This window comes from Schistocerca piceifrons, chromosome 4, assembly GCF_021461385.2.
Source record: "Schistocerca piceifrons isolate TAMUIC-IGC-003096 chromosome 4, iqSchPice1.1, whole genome shotgun sequence".
Classification (NCBI taxonomy): Eukaryota; Metazoa; Arthropoda; class Insecta; order Orthoptera; family Acrididae; genus Schistocerca; species Schistocerca piceifrons.
Window position 1 is genome coordinate 114530590 of NC_060141.1, and position 18384 is coordinate 114548973.

General features: G+C 44.3%; 1 protein-coding gene across 1 annotated transcript in view; it reads left to right on the forward strand.

Moving 5' to 3' along the window:
• Window positions 1–1359: 1359 nt before the first annotated feature.
• The window catches only part of LOC124795407 (serine palmitoyltransferase 1), a 110304-nt gene continuing 93279 nt past the window's right edge, over window positions 1360–18384 (forward strand). Inside the window, exon 1 of the mRNA XM_047259428.1 lies at window positions 1360–1564. Within this exon, the coding sequence (XP_047115384.1) occupies window positions 1478–1564 (87 nt within the window). The 5' untranslated portion in view covers window positions 1360–1477. The remainder of the gene's footprint in view (window positions 1565–18384) is intronic.

Consider the following 18384-nt stretch of genomic DNA (forward strand, 5'->3'; position numbering starts at 1 on the left):
ATCTATGCTTTGCATAGGTGTTTGTGGGGATTTCATTGATGCTGATTACAAAAATAAGCAATATATTGCTGCTCATGAGACCTTCACGTGCGATCAGAACACATCAAGTTTGAATATATCTGAGCTGCAGGGCAAAATTTATTGAATTAGAAGCACATATACAACATAATTAAGAAAAATACAACCAAATGTAATTCTACCTGGGGAAATGCTGTCGTCTGTAAGTCTAAAATCCCATCGTTCGAGTTGGCCAACTCTTTTTTTTTTTAAGGAATATAGTTGACAGGAGGGAAGGCTACACAAATCAAGAAGCTGCATTCGTTATTCAATATTCATCTATTTAAAACGTCGCAGCAGTGCTCAACATTCACGTATGTTTGAATTTTGAAATATTGCCACTATCAGATCTACCTTCAAGACAGTAGTTTGCAAACCATTCTCTTCTTAATGCGGCCTGTTCGAATAATTACTGCTGTTAATGTTAATAATTATTACTGTTAATGTTAATAATTATTGGTGTTAATGAAAAAAATGCCATCGCCAACTAAAACCGCATCTTACAGCATGTCGAGTGTTCTCAATTGTAATGCACGCAATGTGATATGTAATTTCAGTTCTGGCGAAGTGCGTCATGCATTACAGTATCTTTATTCCTTATAGCAAAATTAACTCTATTTAGGAGAAACGTGAACAGTTCTGGTGACATTCTAAGATAATTAAAATAACTTCTTGGGACTTCCATTAGAATTTATTTCAGCAAGAACGCCGAGCAACCGAGCTGGTGTCTTTTCTTCATCCAGTCACGAATCGAAACACGTTTCTTATTTTTTTTCTTATGCAGCGATTTCACGCAACAAGCTTTAACTCCACCACAACTCGCGCAAGGTGCACCTGCCAAAACTTTCATTTTAGACACGACTCGGGAACCCACAAAACGACGAAACTTAAGTGTATACCATGAAGCCATTTGCGTGCAACTCATTCCACGCAACGAGTGGCGCAACCCAATGTCATCGTGTAAACTAGGCTGTACGAACGACATCACAGTCCCACGTGCTATGACTTCTTGATTAGCACACTGACACTTTTCGCAGAGGTGACAGTAGTACTTTTTGTGTTGGGCACCATGCTAGTAGAAAGTAGATTCAGAAATGGAGAAACCACCATACGTTGAAGCTGTTGGGCGGTAGTGGGGAAATCACGTGAGACTAAGCTAAACTGTTTTTAGCCTTTCTGACTGTATGATGTATGTGTGGACCAATTGGACGGCACAAGGGGGGAGGAATGCATATGAAAGTTTTCATTGCCTATGGAAGCTTAGTTAAAGACAGCAGCTACAGAATATATCTTTGTAATGGGGACTTTGACATGTTACGCCCTTTTGATGTGAAAACAAGAAGTGGTTGTAGTTGTGAGTGTGGGTGGCTGGTGTAATAGCGTCGTTAAGTGATTGATACTGAATTTATGTGTTGTTACGATGGCTACGAACAGTGATGATTCGTTATGCTTGTGCGTCAAAAACCTGGAGAACTGGTTCCCTGTTGTTATGTTTGAAGGCCTAAATGTAAGTCTTGTTGTCAAACATTGCAAGATAATCCACAAGTGAATTTAGTTCTTATTGTCGTGCCAGAACACAGAACATCTGGATAATCTTATAAGAATTTTTATGTTTACATTTATTGTGAGTGTTCTTACTATTTAAAATATGATTTACTATCGACGAATGAGTTTTTTATTCTTCGCTGACATATTTTAGGTCACTTTTTCACAAAATAGTAAACTAAAATTTGTCACTTTTCTCATAACATATGTATATATTAGGGCCTACAGCTCTTGGAAAAGACAGATTATGAGTACGTTATGTAGAGTCTTTACTCGGTGGTCATAATGTTTAATCTGGCACTGGACTATCAAGGCTTGTTTGCGTGATATGGAGCACAAGAAAATACACATTTAAAGTAAAGTTTCCAACAAAGTCTAAAATGACATAGTTAGATATGTGATGTTTACGGAAGAAGAAATTAGAAAAAAATATTTATTTACCTGGGAAGATCAGGGCCCTCTTGCTCTCTTATACATACACACATTCATACATAATTAGCAGAATTGCTATTTTATGGAGTGACCTGATAGCATTAGAGTAAAATTGTTAAATGTTTATTATACACATCATTGTTTTTTTAAAAGAAATAGCCTAATAACTGAAAGAACAACAAGAGTTATTACAGTGTCACTACTAAGATGCTTGTGTCAGATTACTATTAATTCTGCTCATTATGGCAGTAACCTAAAGTGAAAAAATGAAATGATTGTATGGCATTCATGGCTGGGAGTCCCCACCTGGGGAAGTTTGGCCACCGAGTTGCAAGTCTTTTCAGTTGATGCCACATTGGACGACTTGTGTGTCAATGATGATGCAATGGTGATGAGGACAACAGAACACCCAGTCCTTGATCGGAGAAAATCTGCTCGGGAATTATACCAGGGCTCACTGCGTGCCAGTCTGACTTGCAAGACACTCATATAAGGGGATGAATAGTCACTTGGAGTGATTAGGAACTATGGACCATTTGAACTCCTGGGTACACATTGTAATGGCTATGTACAGTATGTAACTGAGCAGATGAAAAAAAAAAGACTTTTGGAATTTGAATGCAATAAAATACATTTTTCTAAGTTAATCGCAAACTATATCTTATAGCCCTTGGTGATTTTGAGAGATGCCAAGAACCTCAATACTTCAATAATAAATTAAGTAAAATTTGAAGATATTGCCAGAATAATGATAGAACTCAGTGACATAGATAATAGGCCATGTCAGTTGAGGAAGACAGTAGCACGGATAAAAAATGTTACAAAACATAATCAGCTGCTGTCTGATATCCACTGCTGTGTAAAAGCATCCTTCAGACTTCCCCCATGCATTATAGTCTTAAGGCATGGCCATTCATTTTACTCCTTGCTGTATTCTCATCTCTCAGAAGCAGATTTTCTATTTCCTTCAAATACTTAAGCCAGTTTCTGGGTGGTTCCTGCTAAAGGGAATGGCCAATTTCCTTCCCCACCTTCCATCAATCTGTGCTTGTCATCCATCTCTAATGAACTTGTCATCAGTGGAGCATTAGGCCCTAGGCCTATTCTTCCTTCTTGTTTTTCCTTTTGACCCCCCCCCCCCCCCCCAATATCTCTCTCTCTCAGTTCAGATGCACTACTTCAGGATGATATTGGTTTACTTTTTTTTAGGGGGGGGGGCTCATTTGCATATAGTTCTTGGCTCTTGGGCATGATGGGGCAATTGGTTGGAAGTGTGTGGGAAATCTAGTCTGCAAGCAGATTTCCTCATGAATCCATAAATATTATAAAAATGGACCGTTTGTGTGTGTGTGTGTGTGTGTGTGTGTGTGTGTGTGTGTGTGTGTTTTGCCACAACTCTTAAACCACAGGAGTGCTTTCAACCAAACTTGGTACACATATCACTTACTTTCTGGAAAGAATCGCTGTTGCGGTAAGAACCACCCACCTATCAAAGCATTGGGATAAGGGTGAAAAAGGAGTGTAACCCACGACATGCAAAATCCAGAATTTGTTCATCCAGTATTTGAGAATGAAAGCACTTAAGTGACTTGGAGCAATTTTTTACACATAATTTTAAACCTTTATGAAGCTATTTCTCACTGACAGTTCCCACAAAATATTGAAAGGAAAGAAAATTTATCAAGACATGATGTTTTCATTTATTTTTCTTTTGTACTAACTGTATTCAAGACACATTTTGCAGACAGTGTTCAAAGAACCTCTGAATGCAGCTGCAAAATTATGTCATTGTACGACCCAAAGTTCCAGAGACATGACATCATAAACAAAGAGATAGCCCTATGTGAAAAACTGCAACTTAATGCATGATTTTTAAATTTATGACTTCTTTGCTACTTACTCTATTCCCAAAACATTTTGCAGACAGTGTCCCGATTTGCCGCTAAATGTACCAACCAGATTATATCATTGTGCATTAGTTCAGGATGTATGACGTTACAAACCTTAAGCTGTGTGAAAACAAAACTGCAGGACAAAATTTGCTAGAGATACAGGTTAACTATTTGTACAAATATGTTAAATGTATGTGACATACATGTGATATGTGCATATGCAGGCAAAGCCTTGGGTGAAAATCTGCTCCTAAACCCCACTACTTAATGTCAGGAAAGAAATACTGTAAGGGCAAGGACCAGCAACCTCATATTGGGAGAGGGGTGACACCATGTAGTGAGAAGTGGGGAAGAGGAAATGGACAGAGAGGGGGGGGGGATGCACAAAGAGAGGGAGAAGAGTGACAAAAGAGAGGGGGTGAGGAGGTGATAGAAGGAGAGTAGATGGGTAGAGACAAGGGAAGGAGGAGATGTACAGAGGGCGAGGAACACAGATGGACTGAAACAGTGGAATGAGGATATGGACGGTTAGAGGGGGTAGGAGGTGGGCAGAGATAAAGAGTTGGAGAGGATGGATTAGTAAAGGATTGGAATAAATGCATACCTGGTGGGCAATACTAGATACTCAGCTAGGTGTGTATGTTACACTCCAAATGAATACTGTAAGACTTCGTACAGTATTCGTTTGGAGTGTAGCATTATTTGGAAATTGATAAACAGTAAACATAAAAAGTGGATAGACGCTTTTCAGGTGTAGTGTTGTAGACCAATGCGGGACATTATGCAGGTTGGTTGGTTTCTTAGCATTGAAGATGTAATGCATCAAAATGGGCAAAAAAGAGCTGTATGGTACAATTTGAGTAAGTGAAGGGGTTAAGTTTTGAAGATTCATCCGGAGGGGGGGGGGAAAAGTTAATTTGGTAATGAAGGGAAGTTGTTGGGTTGTTTTTGGGGAAGGAGACCAGACAGCGAGGTCATCGGATTAGGGAAGGATGGGGAAGGAAGTCGGCCGTGCCCTTTGAAAGGAACCATCCCGGCATTTGCCTGGAGCAATTTAGGGAAATCACGGAAAACCTAAATCAGGATGGCCGGACGCGGGATTGAACCGTTGTCCACCCGAATGTGAGTCCAGTGTCTAACCACTGCGCCACCTCGCTCGGTAATGAAAGGAAGTGGCAGGGGTGGTAGACCAAGGCATGACTACAGTTAACAAGTTCATGTGGATATTGATTGCAGTAGTTATTTGGGTATGAAGATGCTTACACAGGATAGATCAGTGTGGAGAGCTGCTTCAGACCATTCTTCAGCCTAAAGGCTGCAATAACCTGCCGGAATGATGCTGTATATGATGCCATTGGCAGGATATGAGTGCGTCAAAAAGCTAGACAAGAATACTCCTTGCCAATAGGATGCGAGTAAGGCAGATGGCGTTATCTTAAAGAGGGGAATGTTTGGACTGGATGAAGTGAGGTCCGTGGTAAGTCTTTCTTCATCTCTCACTGGTGAGCAACATAGAAGTGTACTGTCCAGTGCGTCCTATTTTTCACCAATTTAAGGTAACCTTTGCCTTAGGTAATTCACCACTCCACTGATCTCAGTAGCCTGGCTAGACACCTGAGAGTTTTACAAGTTAGAAACACACTGGGAAAATGTCGGACTGTAAAGTTACAGCTTTGTTTCAGTCTGTGATGAAGCTCTCTGTGTCTTCATAGTGCCTTTCTAACACAGTTACCAAACCACATTTTCCATCCCTCAACTTGCTCATCACATTTTTGCAACTTCACAGATAAATGCTTTTAGTTGTGTGCTGAAGTTACTAACAATCTGTTTCTCTTCACATTTGGTAAACAGAAATATTTTTTCCTACCATATGAACATCAGCATAAACTTATCCGAGCTATATTACAAATATTTGTGTAGTTGATGCAGGTCCCCCTGCGGGTCCAGGGGTAAGAATAGGCCCGCCATATTCCTGCCTGTCGTAAGAGGTGCCTAAAAAGAGTCTCAAACGTCTTGGCCTTAATATGATGGTCCCCTAAAGGGTTTGACCTCTACTTTTCAAAATTTTCTGTTAGTGCATACCATATGAGGAAGGATACCTTATGTGGTGCATCATAAATCCATCTTGCCCTAAGATCTGGCACACTCGATATTGTCATGGAGTTGGGCTTACACCGAGCTTCCGGCCACTTTGGCTGCAGTGTGTTCCAGGTAGCATACATGCTCTCCATTGTGCACTTCCATCTTCGCCCTCATGATACAAATGGATTTTTGACACCTGAAATCCAGCACCGTAGCCAGTCCATTGTGGTGGGGTCGTCATGTACCCTCTTGGTGGTAGCCCCCTAACTACACAGGGATCGCACTGCTGATACCTGAGCTGCTACCTCCCAATGTATGCTGAGGGGTAGATGTCCTTCTGCCTGGGGCATCAGGACTCCTGGCAAAGGCCATCCTGCCAAGTGGTCTTTGCTGTGGCTGGGTGGCAATCCTGGGGAGAGCCCCTGGTCGGAGTGGGTGGCATCAGGGCGGATGACCCTCAATGAAGCGTGGGCCTCCACCAGCAGTCTCTAAGCGATCGAGGTCTAACCTCAATGGCAGGAAATATGATCCGAGATCATTCCCCTCCCTGGCCACTCCATGGGAGGAATGCATGGCTAAAGAAGGCAGCGAAGGTTATTCACCCCAGTACCTCGTCTGTACGTGAGTTGATGGCGAATCATTTATGTCGACAAAGCCTCAGTTTTTTGTGGAGCATTTGGAGGACAAGTTTGGGGAGGTGGAGGGCTTGTCCAAAATGTGCTCTGGGTCAGTTTTGATCAAAACAGCATCCTCTGCCCAATCATGAAGGTTACTCGCTTGTGACAGGTTGGGGGATGTTTCAGTTACCATCTAGCCCCATAAGGGTTTAAACATGGTCCAGGGTATTATATTCCACAGGATCTTCTTTTGCAGTCAGATGATGAACTGCGCGCAAACCTAGAATGACGAGGTGTTCATTTCATCCGGCGCGTCCATCAGGGTCCGAGGGGTAATCATGTAGCCACAGGTGCCCTCATCTTGGCCTTTGAGTGTGACGCCTTACCCGGAAAGGTCAAGGTGATGGTTTACTGCTGTGATGTGAAGCCATATATCCCTCCTCCGATGCGGTGTTTTAAATGCTGGAAGTTTGGGCATATGTCATTCCGATGTACTTCCGTAGTCAGGTGTCAAGATTGTGGACGTCCTTCACATCCCGATACTCCGTGTGCCCCCCTCCCATCTGTGTTAACTGTGGAGAACACCATTCCCCTTGCTCGCCGGACTGTAGGATTGTACAGAAAGAACAAAAGATAATGGTATATAAGGCCCTGGACTGCCTGACCTAGACACTGAGGCTAAGCGGAAGTATGAGAGACTCCTTCCTGTGCCTATGACATCTACCTATGCCGCCACTGCGACAGCGGTTCTACCTTCTCCTGTTTTGTCGCATACAGTTGTCTCTCTGATTCGTCAGACTCCACCTGCCGCCTTGATGGTGGGGAGGCACTTCACTCCCTGCTACTCCTGCTCCACCTACTTCAGGAGCAACACCTCCCCAACCATCAGGGGCATCAGTCCCCACTTCCCAGCCGGAGAAGCATAAGTCTTCTTTGGCGCCTCTAGCCAGAAAGGGGTCCCTTGGGTCCCTCCCTTCCCAGGTTCTGACCAGTGGAAAAGCGGACACCTGCCAGTGGCTGAAGCAACGACAGCTCACTGGTTGTAGGGCTTCACAGTCCTCGTCTGTTCCTGAGACAGACCCGGTGAAGCCCTCCCAGCCAGAATCACCGAAGGCACAGCGAGAAAAACAGAAAAAGAAGAAGGCACCCAAGAATCCAGACCTTGCAGTGGCACCCATCCCACCGCTCCCTACACCTCTGAGGACGAGGTGGAGATTCTGGCATCCGCTGAGGACCTAGATCTCGCCGGACCCTCAGACACAATGGATGTCAGTCGCACAGGTACTCAATTGGTGCCAGCAGGTGACCCAGTGGCATAATCTGCCTCCTCAGTCCCTTCACACCTTTCTCAGCCATGGACTGTGTCATCCTCCAGTGGAACTGCAGTGGTTTTTTCCACCATCTTGCTGAACTTTGACAACATCTCAGCCTTCACCCTTTTCTCTGCGTTGCTCTTCAGGAAACTTGGTTTCCAGCGATGCGAACCCCTGCCCTCCGTGGCTATCAGGGTTATTATAAGAACCGGGCAGCTTATGAGAGGGTATCTGGTGACGTTCGCCTCTACCTCCTTCACTCTCTTTACAGCGAGAGTGTCCCTGTACAAACACCTTTAGAGGCTGTCACTGTTCGGGTGTGGACGCCCCAGGCTGTTACTGTCTGTAGTCTCTATCTTCCACTGGATGGTGATGTCCCACAGCAAGTCCTGGCTACGCTGATAGCCCAATTGCCGCCACCTTTTCTGTTACTGGGCAACTTCAATGCCCATAACCCTCTGTGGGGTGGATCAGTGGCAACAGGCCGAGGCAGCGTCATTGAGCAAGTGTTGGCACAGCTCGACTTTTCTTTTTTAAATAGTGGTGCTTTCACACATTTCACTGCCACAGTGTCACTCTTCTGGGCGCCCCTGTTGATGGGCTATGAATGAGGCTAACTGGGACTTGTTCACCTCCATTTCCACTATTGAGCCTCCTTCCAATGACACCATTGATGTGGTGGTTCACTTGGTCACCAACGGCATCGTTACTGCCGCAGAATCTGCCATTCCCTGTTCTTCTGGGTCCCCTTGGTGGCGGACTGTGCCTTGGTGGTCGCCTGAAATCGCTGAACGTGATTAAAGATCGCAGGCAGGCCCTTCAGCATCACAAGTGGCATCCGTCATTGGAACACCTCATCGCCTTTAAACAGCTCCGTGTGCAAGCCTGCCGCCTCATTCGCCGATGCAAGCAGAGTGCTGGGAAAGGTATGTCTCCACCATTGGCCTCCATACCTCTCCATTGTAGGTTTGGGCCAAGATTAGGAGAATCTATGGCTATCGGACCCCCATCAGTGTACCTGCGCTTTCACTGAATGGAGCGATCTGTACTGACTCCGACACAATTGCAAACCACTTAGCGGAGCATTTTGCTCAGAGTTCTGCTTCTGCGAATAACCCGCTGGCCTTCCGCTCCCTGAAGGAGCAGGTGGAACGTTGGAGCCTTTCATTTCACACATGCCACCCTGAATTGTACAATGCTCCATTCAGTGAGTGGGAATTCCAAAATGCCCTAGCTGCTTGCCCCTGATACGGCTCCCGGGCCAGATCGCATCCACTGTCAGATGCTCAAACACCTCTTGGTAGACTGCCAGCGATGCCTCCTAGACCTTTTCAACCGTATCGGGGTTGAGGGTGAGTTCCCGTCGCAATGGCAGGAAAGCATCCTAATCTCCGTGTTGAAACCTGGCAAGACCCCCCAGAGGTGGACAGCTAGTGCCCCATTAGCCTCACCAACTTTCTTTGCAAGTTGCTCGAATGTGTGGTGAGCTGGAGGTTGAGTTGGCTACTTGAGTCTCGGGGCCTTCTGGCTCCGTCTCAGGGTGGGTTCCGTAAGGGCTGCTCTGCCGCCGATAATCTGGTGTGCCTGGAGTCTGCCATCCATACACCCTTTGCCCGCTGTCAGCATCTGGTCACCGTCTTTTTTGACATGGGGAAGGCGTACAATACGACATGGCAACATCACATCCTCTCCATGCTTCAAGGGTGGGGTCTTCAGGGTCCGCTCCTGATTTTCATAGAAAATTTTCTGTCGCTTCACTCGTTCCGTGTGTAAGTTGCGGCCTCCCATAGTTCCTCCTGAGTTCAGGAGAATCGGGTACCGCAAGGATCTGTCTTAAGTGTCTGCCTCTTTTTAATTGCAATTTATGGGATCGCCGCAGCGGTGGGAACATCTGTCTCAGCTTCCTTGTATGCTGACAACTTCTGCCTATACTATAGCTCCAATGGCATTGTAGCTGCAGGGCGCTATCTGCAAGGTGCAGTCTTGGGCTGTAGCACATGGCTTCCAGTTTTCGGCTGCCAAGACCTGCATTATGCATTTCTGCCTGCGTCGCAGTTTTCACCCTGAGCAATGGCTTTATCTTGATGGCGAACCTCTTGCTGTGGTGGAGACGCATCGCTTTTTGGGATTGGTTTTTGATACCCAGTTGACCTGGCTGCCTCATATTCACCAGCTTAAACAAACGTGCTGGCAGCATCTTAATGCTCTTCGTTGTTTGAGTCACACCAACTGGGGTGCTGATCCGTCTACCCTTCTACAGCTGTACCAGGCTTTAATTCAGTCCCATCTAGATTATGGTAGCCTGGCTTACAGTTCGGCATCACCTTCCACGTTATGGTTGCTTGACCCCATCATTCACAGCGGGATTCGACTCGCCACTGGAACTTTCCGGACAAGCCCTGTCAACAGCATCCTTGTGGAGGCTGGTGTCCCTCCATTGCAGATCCGGCACCACCAAATGCTTGCCGCTTATGCTGCACAAGTTTGTAGCTTGCCTGGACATCCCAGTTACCATCTGCTGTTCCCCAACTTGGTCGTCCATCTTCCGGAACGGCGGCCCCGTCAGGGTGTACGATTGCAGTTCGCATCAGGGCAGTTCTCTCTGGCTTGAGGTTTTCCGTCTTCCGCCTCTTTTCCAGGCCTCTCTACGTATACTCCCGTGGTGTGTGCCCTGCCCATGCCTTCGGCTCGATCTGGCACTGGGACCGAAGGACTCAGTTCCTCCTGAGGCCCTCCGCCCCCGCTTTCTTTCTATACTTGCCTCATTTTGAGACTCTGATGTGGTCTGTACTGACGATGGTTTGATGGTTGCTGGTCGCATAGGTTATGCTCTTACTCTGTGGAATCATTATGAACAACGCTCGTTGCCAGCTGGCTGCAGTGTTTTCACTGCAGAGCTGGTCGCCATCTTTCGCGCCCTAGAGCATATCCGCCCCTGCTCAGGTGAGTCCTTCATTATCTGTAGTGACTCCCTGAGCGGTTTATGAGCTATCGACCACTGTTTTCCTCACTCTCGTGTGGTGATGTGGCTATCCAGGAGTCCATCCATTCTGTTGCCCGTTGCGGCCGCTCCATCGTTTTTCTGTGGATCCCGTGTCATGTTGGCACCCCGGGTAATGAACATGTTGACACGCTGGCGAAACAGGCTGTCGGTGCATTGACCTTGGAGATAACATTTTGGAGTGTGATCTCTGGTCAGTTTTGCGGCAGAAGGTACTCGGTGCCTGGGGTGATGAATGGCACACCCTGCCTTCACCCAACAAACTTTGCATAGGCAAGGCGACTACAGGTGTCTGGCGCTTCTTCTTGCAAGCCTCCCGCAAGGACTCAGTTGTTCTCTCCCGGCTATGCATTGGCCACACCTGGCTGACGCACAGTCATCTCTTGCGCCGTGAGGACCCACCTCTCTGTCGCTGTGGATCAGTGTTGACAGTGGTCCACATCTTGTTTGCCTGTCTGTTTTTAACCACGCTCAGGCAGATGTTTGCACTGCCTGATACGCTCCCTGCACTTTTATCGGACACCACCGCTATGACAGATATAGTCTTGAGTTTTATTCGTGCAGGTTTTTATCGCTCAATCTAATAGTTTGTGTCCTTTTTTGTGTTGAGTCTGGCCTTTGGCCTCCGGTTTTAGATTGTGGTTATTAGTGTGTTTCTTGGTGGTTGGCTTTTCCTTTTTTGTTTTCATGGTCGGCCAACCACTGTCACACTCTTTGTGATTTTAATTCCTTTTGTCTGGTCTCTGTCTGTGTCTTTCTTGTCTTGTGTCGTCCCTTGTCGTCTCCGTTGTTTGTTTTTATTCTTTGTGGGTGTTTAAAGTTCGTGGAAAAAGGGACCGATGGCCCTTGTAGTCTGGTCCCTCCAATCCCACAAACCAACCAACCACCCAGCCGAGTTGATGCAGGCGCCCATCTCTGTATTTGTATTTAATGCATTTAATTCAGTTCATATATACTTGATTGTTACATATCCAGATGAGGAACTGAATGAAAAACAAATAATGTACCTAAGTAAATGAGGTACTGGGTTCCCAGTTTCAGAGCTAATTCTCAGTTACAATAAAACACAGTACTATCAACTCCTTACATATTCTGTTGATGTCACATTGTGGTTTCAATAGTAACGTGAGATAAGGGATCACACTTACAACTGTGTGAAGAAATTGAATACACTTATGACACAGTTTGGGTGCAGTGACCACTGCAGAGGGGTGGAAGAGCTGTTCTTATTGTTTGTAAGGATGGCAATGTCTTTTCTACCAGGGCATTGTGGGTTTGTTGGGTTGACAAGGGCTACGGAAATCTGTTAAAGGTGAAGGTGGCTGCAGCAAGACAGATGGTGGGCATGTAAACTATTTATCATTCCAAAAAGATACAGTAGTTTGAGATGGATGTCCGTGTTTCGCAGGCATGTTCAGACGTTGGTCTTGTGCCACACACTAGCGAGAAGAGGTGTCAAGAAGATGCTAATAGCTACTGTCCCAGTAGCGCCAAAGCCTTGCATGGTTGGCATACTAGCCCGTACTGCATCAAATGTAGCAACTTTATGTTGTTATACTGCTGGTGTGGTGGCTGAGTCTTGCACAGCTGAGGCGATTGATGGGCAATGCAAGGTGTTCACAGCTCGGTGACTAGGAGGGCGTTGGTTCGACTGTCAGTGGTAACAGCAGCCTGCAGTGGAATGGGTGGCAGCCTCGCCAGCCTCACGGCACTGGCCAATGCACAGCATACACCAATTCAAAGCCCAGCTGTGTCAGCATCCCAGCCTGGCTGCATGAACAGCTTTTATTCACACTGAGGCCGGTCTTGTTGCAGATGAAGTCATATACATGGCCTGACAAGTGTCGTCGAAATGTCTTGAAATGAAAGTTTTGTGGCGTTAAGTGCTGAGCTCATGAATGGTAGCGGGTGCCTAGATTTTGACAACAGACCCTGGGTCAGTCCCTTGTCACTACATTTACCTCTACAATCAGTTTATTGTCCACCATGAGCAACTCCTATATACTGGATTGCTTTGTATGCTTTTATTCTTTGCTGTCATGTAGTATGACATTGTAGGTCAACAGTTAAATAACTGGGCACTTTTTACCCAATAACACAGCATTCTTGTGACCTGTGGTGTGACAGTATGAACCATTATTTAATACACTCAGAATTCTTAAATTGTCATTACACTAAATTGACTCTTATTATGTTTGCTGTTGACCGCATGTACTTGTTTCAAAGGAACGGTTACATCCATTTCCCAAACACATAGCAGAGAAATAACCAGTGTGTTGACCTCACATTCTTATATATCATTCTAAAAAGTGTGCAGTACTCTTCTGTATATACAACAAATGCAATAGATGTAGTTTTATAACCACATTGTTCGGATGGAAGAAACTGTACTGAAGTAAGTTAGCTTCACGTTCCAGGGTTCATTTGCACAGTAAATCATGATGATGTGGAACAAGTCATTTTTCTTTCACGTCAGATATTATTTTGTAAATATGGCTACACGCTTGTCATTTAAGATTTTTTAAGGAAAAAAGCGACATACAGATGTGAGTTATTAATTCCTACTCACTACCTTCTACATATTACATTAATAGAAATACTTCTATGGAATAGAAGGAGTTGTCAAGGAGAAACTGTTTCAGTTTGTTTTTGAAATTTATGTTGATTTCTGTCAGACATTTTATATCACAGGGTAAGTGATCAAAATTTTGGTTGCAGCATTATGCACCCCTTTTTGTGCTAAAGACAACCTCAATGTGACATAAAGAATGACATTTTTTCTTCTGGTGTAGTAATTGTTGTGTACAGCATTGTTCGTTTTGAAATGCAGTGGACTATTTACAACTAACTTCATGATGAAATAAATATACTGTGAATCAGTAGTCAAAGTGCCCATCTCCTTGAACAGATGTCTACAAGATGATCATGGTCAAGCGCCACATATTGTTCTTACAGTATAGTGAGAAGGAAAATTGCTGCTCACCATATAGTGGAGATGCTGAGTCGCAGATAGGCACAAGAAAAAGCTTTTCACACTTAAAGCTTTCGGCCAATGGCCTTTGTCAGCAACACACACACACACACACACACACACACACACACACACACACAAAACGCTACTCACACACGCGACTGCAGTCTCAGTAAACTGAAACCACAGTTGCCTGAGACTGTAGTCGTGTGTGTGAGTTGCATTTGCATGAGTGAGTGTATGTTTTTACGTATGTGTGTCTATTGTTGACAAAGGCCATTGGCCGAAAGCTTTAAGTGTGATTTTTTTTGTGACCCAGCATCTCCGCTATATGGTGAATGGCAACTTTCCTTCTCAGAATATTGTTACATTCCATCCTTGATTTTCCATTGTTTGATATTGTTCTTACAGCACATTTTTGAGCAATGAAGACTTTCTTTCTTAATGATTAGTTACCCCAGAACATTATTGAGTGAAAATGTGCAAAATATGTCAGCTTACTGACTTGTCTCTTCCCAAGATTTGCAGTGATTTTAAGTACAAATGTGGCTGAACTAAGTTGTTTTAGGAGTTCTAAAATGTGCTTTTTCCTATTTAAAAACTCATCAATATGGACAACTAAGAATTTGAAGTTTCCACCATATTTGTTATTCCCTCACCAAGTGTTACACTTATAATTGGTGTTATACCTCTATATGTGCAGAACTGAACATGTTTTGCATTGTTTACCATTTATTCAGTTGCTGTATGTGTGCTTGGATTGATTACAGTACTAGTTTCAGCCGCAAAAAGAACTTATTCTGCTTGTACGGGCTGGTTAAAATTAAACTTTCGCTACGTGTGCCTGTGCAGACGGAAAACTATTTACCATATGGGTACCCAACCTTATAGGAATGATGCTCAGATTGTACGTTGCAGGAATGTGTTTGTAGTCGTACTATTGTCATCATTTGCCATTAGGCAGTGGTACTGGAATGACAATGTAGGGTAGAAACACAAAAAGTCAGTGCATATTACGGCTACTGACAATCAACATGGATCTGGGCAAAGTGAGCAGGGCTTAACTTGTAAAGCTGTTTTATGAGAACAACAGCAGTAGTGTTGCTGCTCTTTGTGAGTATTGACTCATTAAAGGAATACAGAGAAGTCCTCCTCCTTCACTCTGTTTGAAGAACATTATTCGGAAGTTCGAATTAACTGGCGATTTGGGAAGTGCTCATGGGAGAAGCTGATGGACAGTTGCACCGCAAATTGTTTAAGAAGTTACTGTTGTCATGGCTGAGAGTGCTGAGAATGTGCAATCTTCAAGAAGAGCAGGAGCTGTTACGATAGCTGAACATTTCCATTGGCCATCATTTGAAAAGTGCTGCGAACGGTTTTGACATGTATCCGTGCAAACTTCATTATTCACCAACTTTTAGCGTGTGATGCAGACATTCAACTAAATGTTGCTCTTACATTTCTTTCATGGGCTGAAGTTGACAATATGTGACCTTGGAAAATTTTGTGTATTGATGAAACATACTTTACCCTCACTGGGGCAGTGAACACTTACAGTTGTTGCATTTTGGGATTTTCACCACCAACGAATATTCATGAAATTCACCTGCATAGTGAATGCATCACTGTTGTTTTGTGGCTTCACAGCAAAGTTCATGATTGGTCCATTTTTCTTTGAGGAATTCAGATTCCAAGGACCAAGGAAATGCAGTGTGAATGGCACACATTACTCTGATTTCCTTCACCACATAATCCATGCTCTGTGAGAGAGAGGTGCTGTGGACACAGCTGTTTTGATGCATGTGGAGCTCCACTTCACATTGCTTATGAGGTCACTCGGTTACTCTGTAACACATTTGGAGAAAACTGAATAATTGACCAATTGTTTCGTGGCTACTAAGATCACCAAATTTGAACCCTCTCATGTCGAAATTAAAATGTGTTTGTTTCATTGGTTTATTTGTCATTTCTCTTCCACATATCCTTACAAATGTTTTCACAAAGTTCCATTGTTCTATGATCACTCATTTTTCATGCAGACTCTCTCTCAAGTAGCAAAAGTTTAATATATATGAGGAACAAAAGCAGACCTAAGTTGAATCTTGGGGAATACCATATGTGATTTCTCCCCAGTCAGAATAATATACAACTTTCTGCATTCTTTTAATAAGGTGAGACATTATCCATTGGTTGGCTGTACCATCAGTCCCACGAAACCTCAATTATCTAGGAGAATATTGTGTGTCATAGAAAATACCAATAGGCACTGTTTTGTTATTTAATGGTTGTAAAATTTTGTGGTTGAACGTGTCAATGGCATACTCGGTAGAGCAACTCTTCTGAAATCCGAACTTTGGTTTTTGATGTTGTTATTGTTCCTCAGGTGAGATACTCTTCTAGAATACATCATCTTCTCAGAAATTTGGGAAAATGATGTCAGCAGTAAAATAGGTCAGTAGTTATTGATATCTCTGTTGGGAACACCATCAAATTCATATGGGCTTTTATTTTTGAAAGAACATATAATTTTCTTAATTTCAGAAGGAGAAGTAAGTGATACACTCTTGATTGAATTTTATGAGAATGCGTTTTCAATATACTGCTGTGATTTTTCTCTTGAACTGTTTGTCCCTATATTGTCTACTATAATTAGAAAATGGTTATTTGACGTATCTCATACATGTGATCCTGATCATTTAAAGCCCTTCCATTTGATGCAATAGAGATGTTATCCTATCCTGTGACTGCTTGTCTTATGTCTCATTTCACTACAGTCCATCTAGCCCTTAAGTCTGTTCTCGGAACTACTGATTTCTGACACAGTGTACCTGTTTCTTGAGTTTATAATGACTTTTCGTAGTAATTTTGAGTAGTTCTTGGAGTGTACATGTACTGCACAATGTCCACTTGTTCTTGCCATCAGACACATTTTTTTATGGCTTGGTCTTTATGAGGGGGCGAAGACAACACACAGATGAACAGTTCATGGTCCTGCAGCAGAATAAAAAATAAGAGCCACTTTCGGTAGAATGACCAAGTTCTCACTAGTCACAATCAGTGTCCTCATCAGTGTCTGGTCAATTTCTGGTTGATGTCCTAGATGATTATCCGGTTGATGTCTGGGTTGGTGTCTGGTTCAGTCAGTAAAGGCAGGTTGTTTTGTTGGTTGAAGTCTGGGGCAGCACTGGGTCACATCCAGTCAGAGATAAAGATGGCACTGAAGACTGCTGCTGAGAATCACTACCAATGGATGAGCCGCAAAGAGCAGTTGGTGTTGAAGCCAGCATGGGAGTGAATGCTGCTGGTTAGTAGTTGTGGAGCATCTTAAATAGTCCAGAAGAAGGATGTCTGTGAGGATCATGTGGATGCACTTCGCGTGGTGTGTGGACAGATTATAGTGCCGAGGTCATGGTGCATGGTACTGGCAGGCAATGCTGATACCACTTGTGTAGCCCACTGGAGTCTGGCGTGTGCACAGAGGGATACGCATGTTGCTGTTACCCTCTGACTTGTACACAGTGGTATATGTTGCTGTTTTCATCTGGTGCATACACAGAGTGGCTTGTCTGGTCAGAGTTGGGATTGCTACAGAGGATGCCGAGGGTATGGAAACTGGCCAGCCACGTGTGTGTTCTGTTGTGGTATGTTGCCAGGCAAGTGGCCAGATACTTCAGCCCCTACCCCTTAAAAAGAGATGGTGAAGCCATCGGATGTCGATGGGTGGAGGGAAGGAGGAAATGAACAGGAGGTGGAGAGGTGGCTGTGGGTGTGACAGAGGCACCAAAAAGTGAACGGTTATGAGCAAGCAAGGATGCTGGAGGACAGGGAAGAGGCCCATGGAGAGGGCACATCAGATAGAAGAAGCTGTTGTAGGCTGTGACTTCAGTGATGCACAAGGAAGAAATGGACCAGAACATTTGAAGAAAAGTCACTGAAGGAAGAGGAAAACCTGAGCATGAAGAACGTGTGGTGATGGTGCTCACGACTCCAGTGAGTATCTCACTGTGGTCAATAAGCCGCACTCGAAACAGTTGTAGCACAGCAGCTGTTTGGGTTGGTGGTACAAACTAAGCTATACTGAGGTCCGCAAGGGGCCGCAGGTGCCATCCCATGGGCATCGTGTGTGGATAGCGATTGGTCAATGTGACCTTAAATACTGGAGCACTGAGATACAGTAGACAGTTCTCTTCAGAGAGCCAAGTCATGTTCAGTTTCCACTTACTGCCGAGTCTACAAGCTGCAGTGTTCGTCCATTGTCTCTAGGACTTAGGCTCCATAGACATTGTAGGCCATCTCTGGACTCTACGTAGGCATCACTCAGAGGAATAGTGACAGGACTTTAATATTTTGGAGGACTTTGGCTGAAGGACATGTGTGGACACCCGCAGTAATGCACATTGGAGCATGGCAGTGCATATAGGAGCATGGTGATGCATGTAGGAGCACAGGAGGGAACATAGGTGGGGACCTCAGT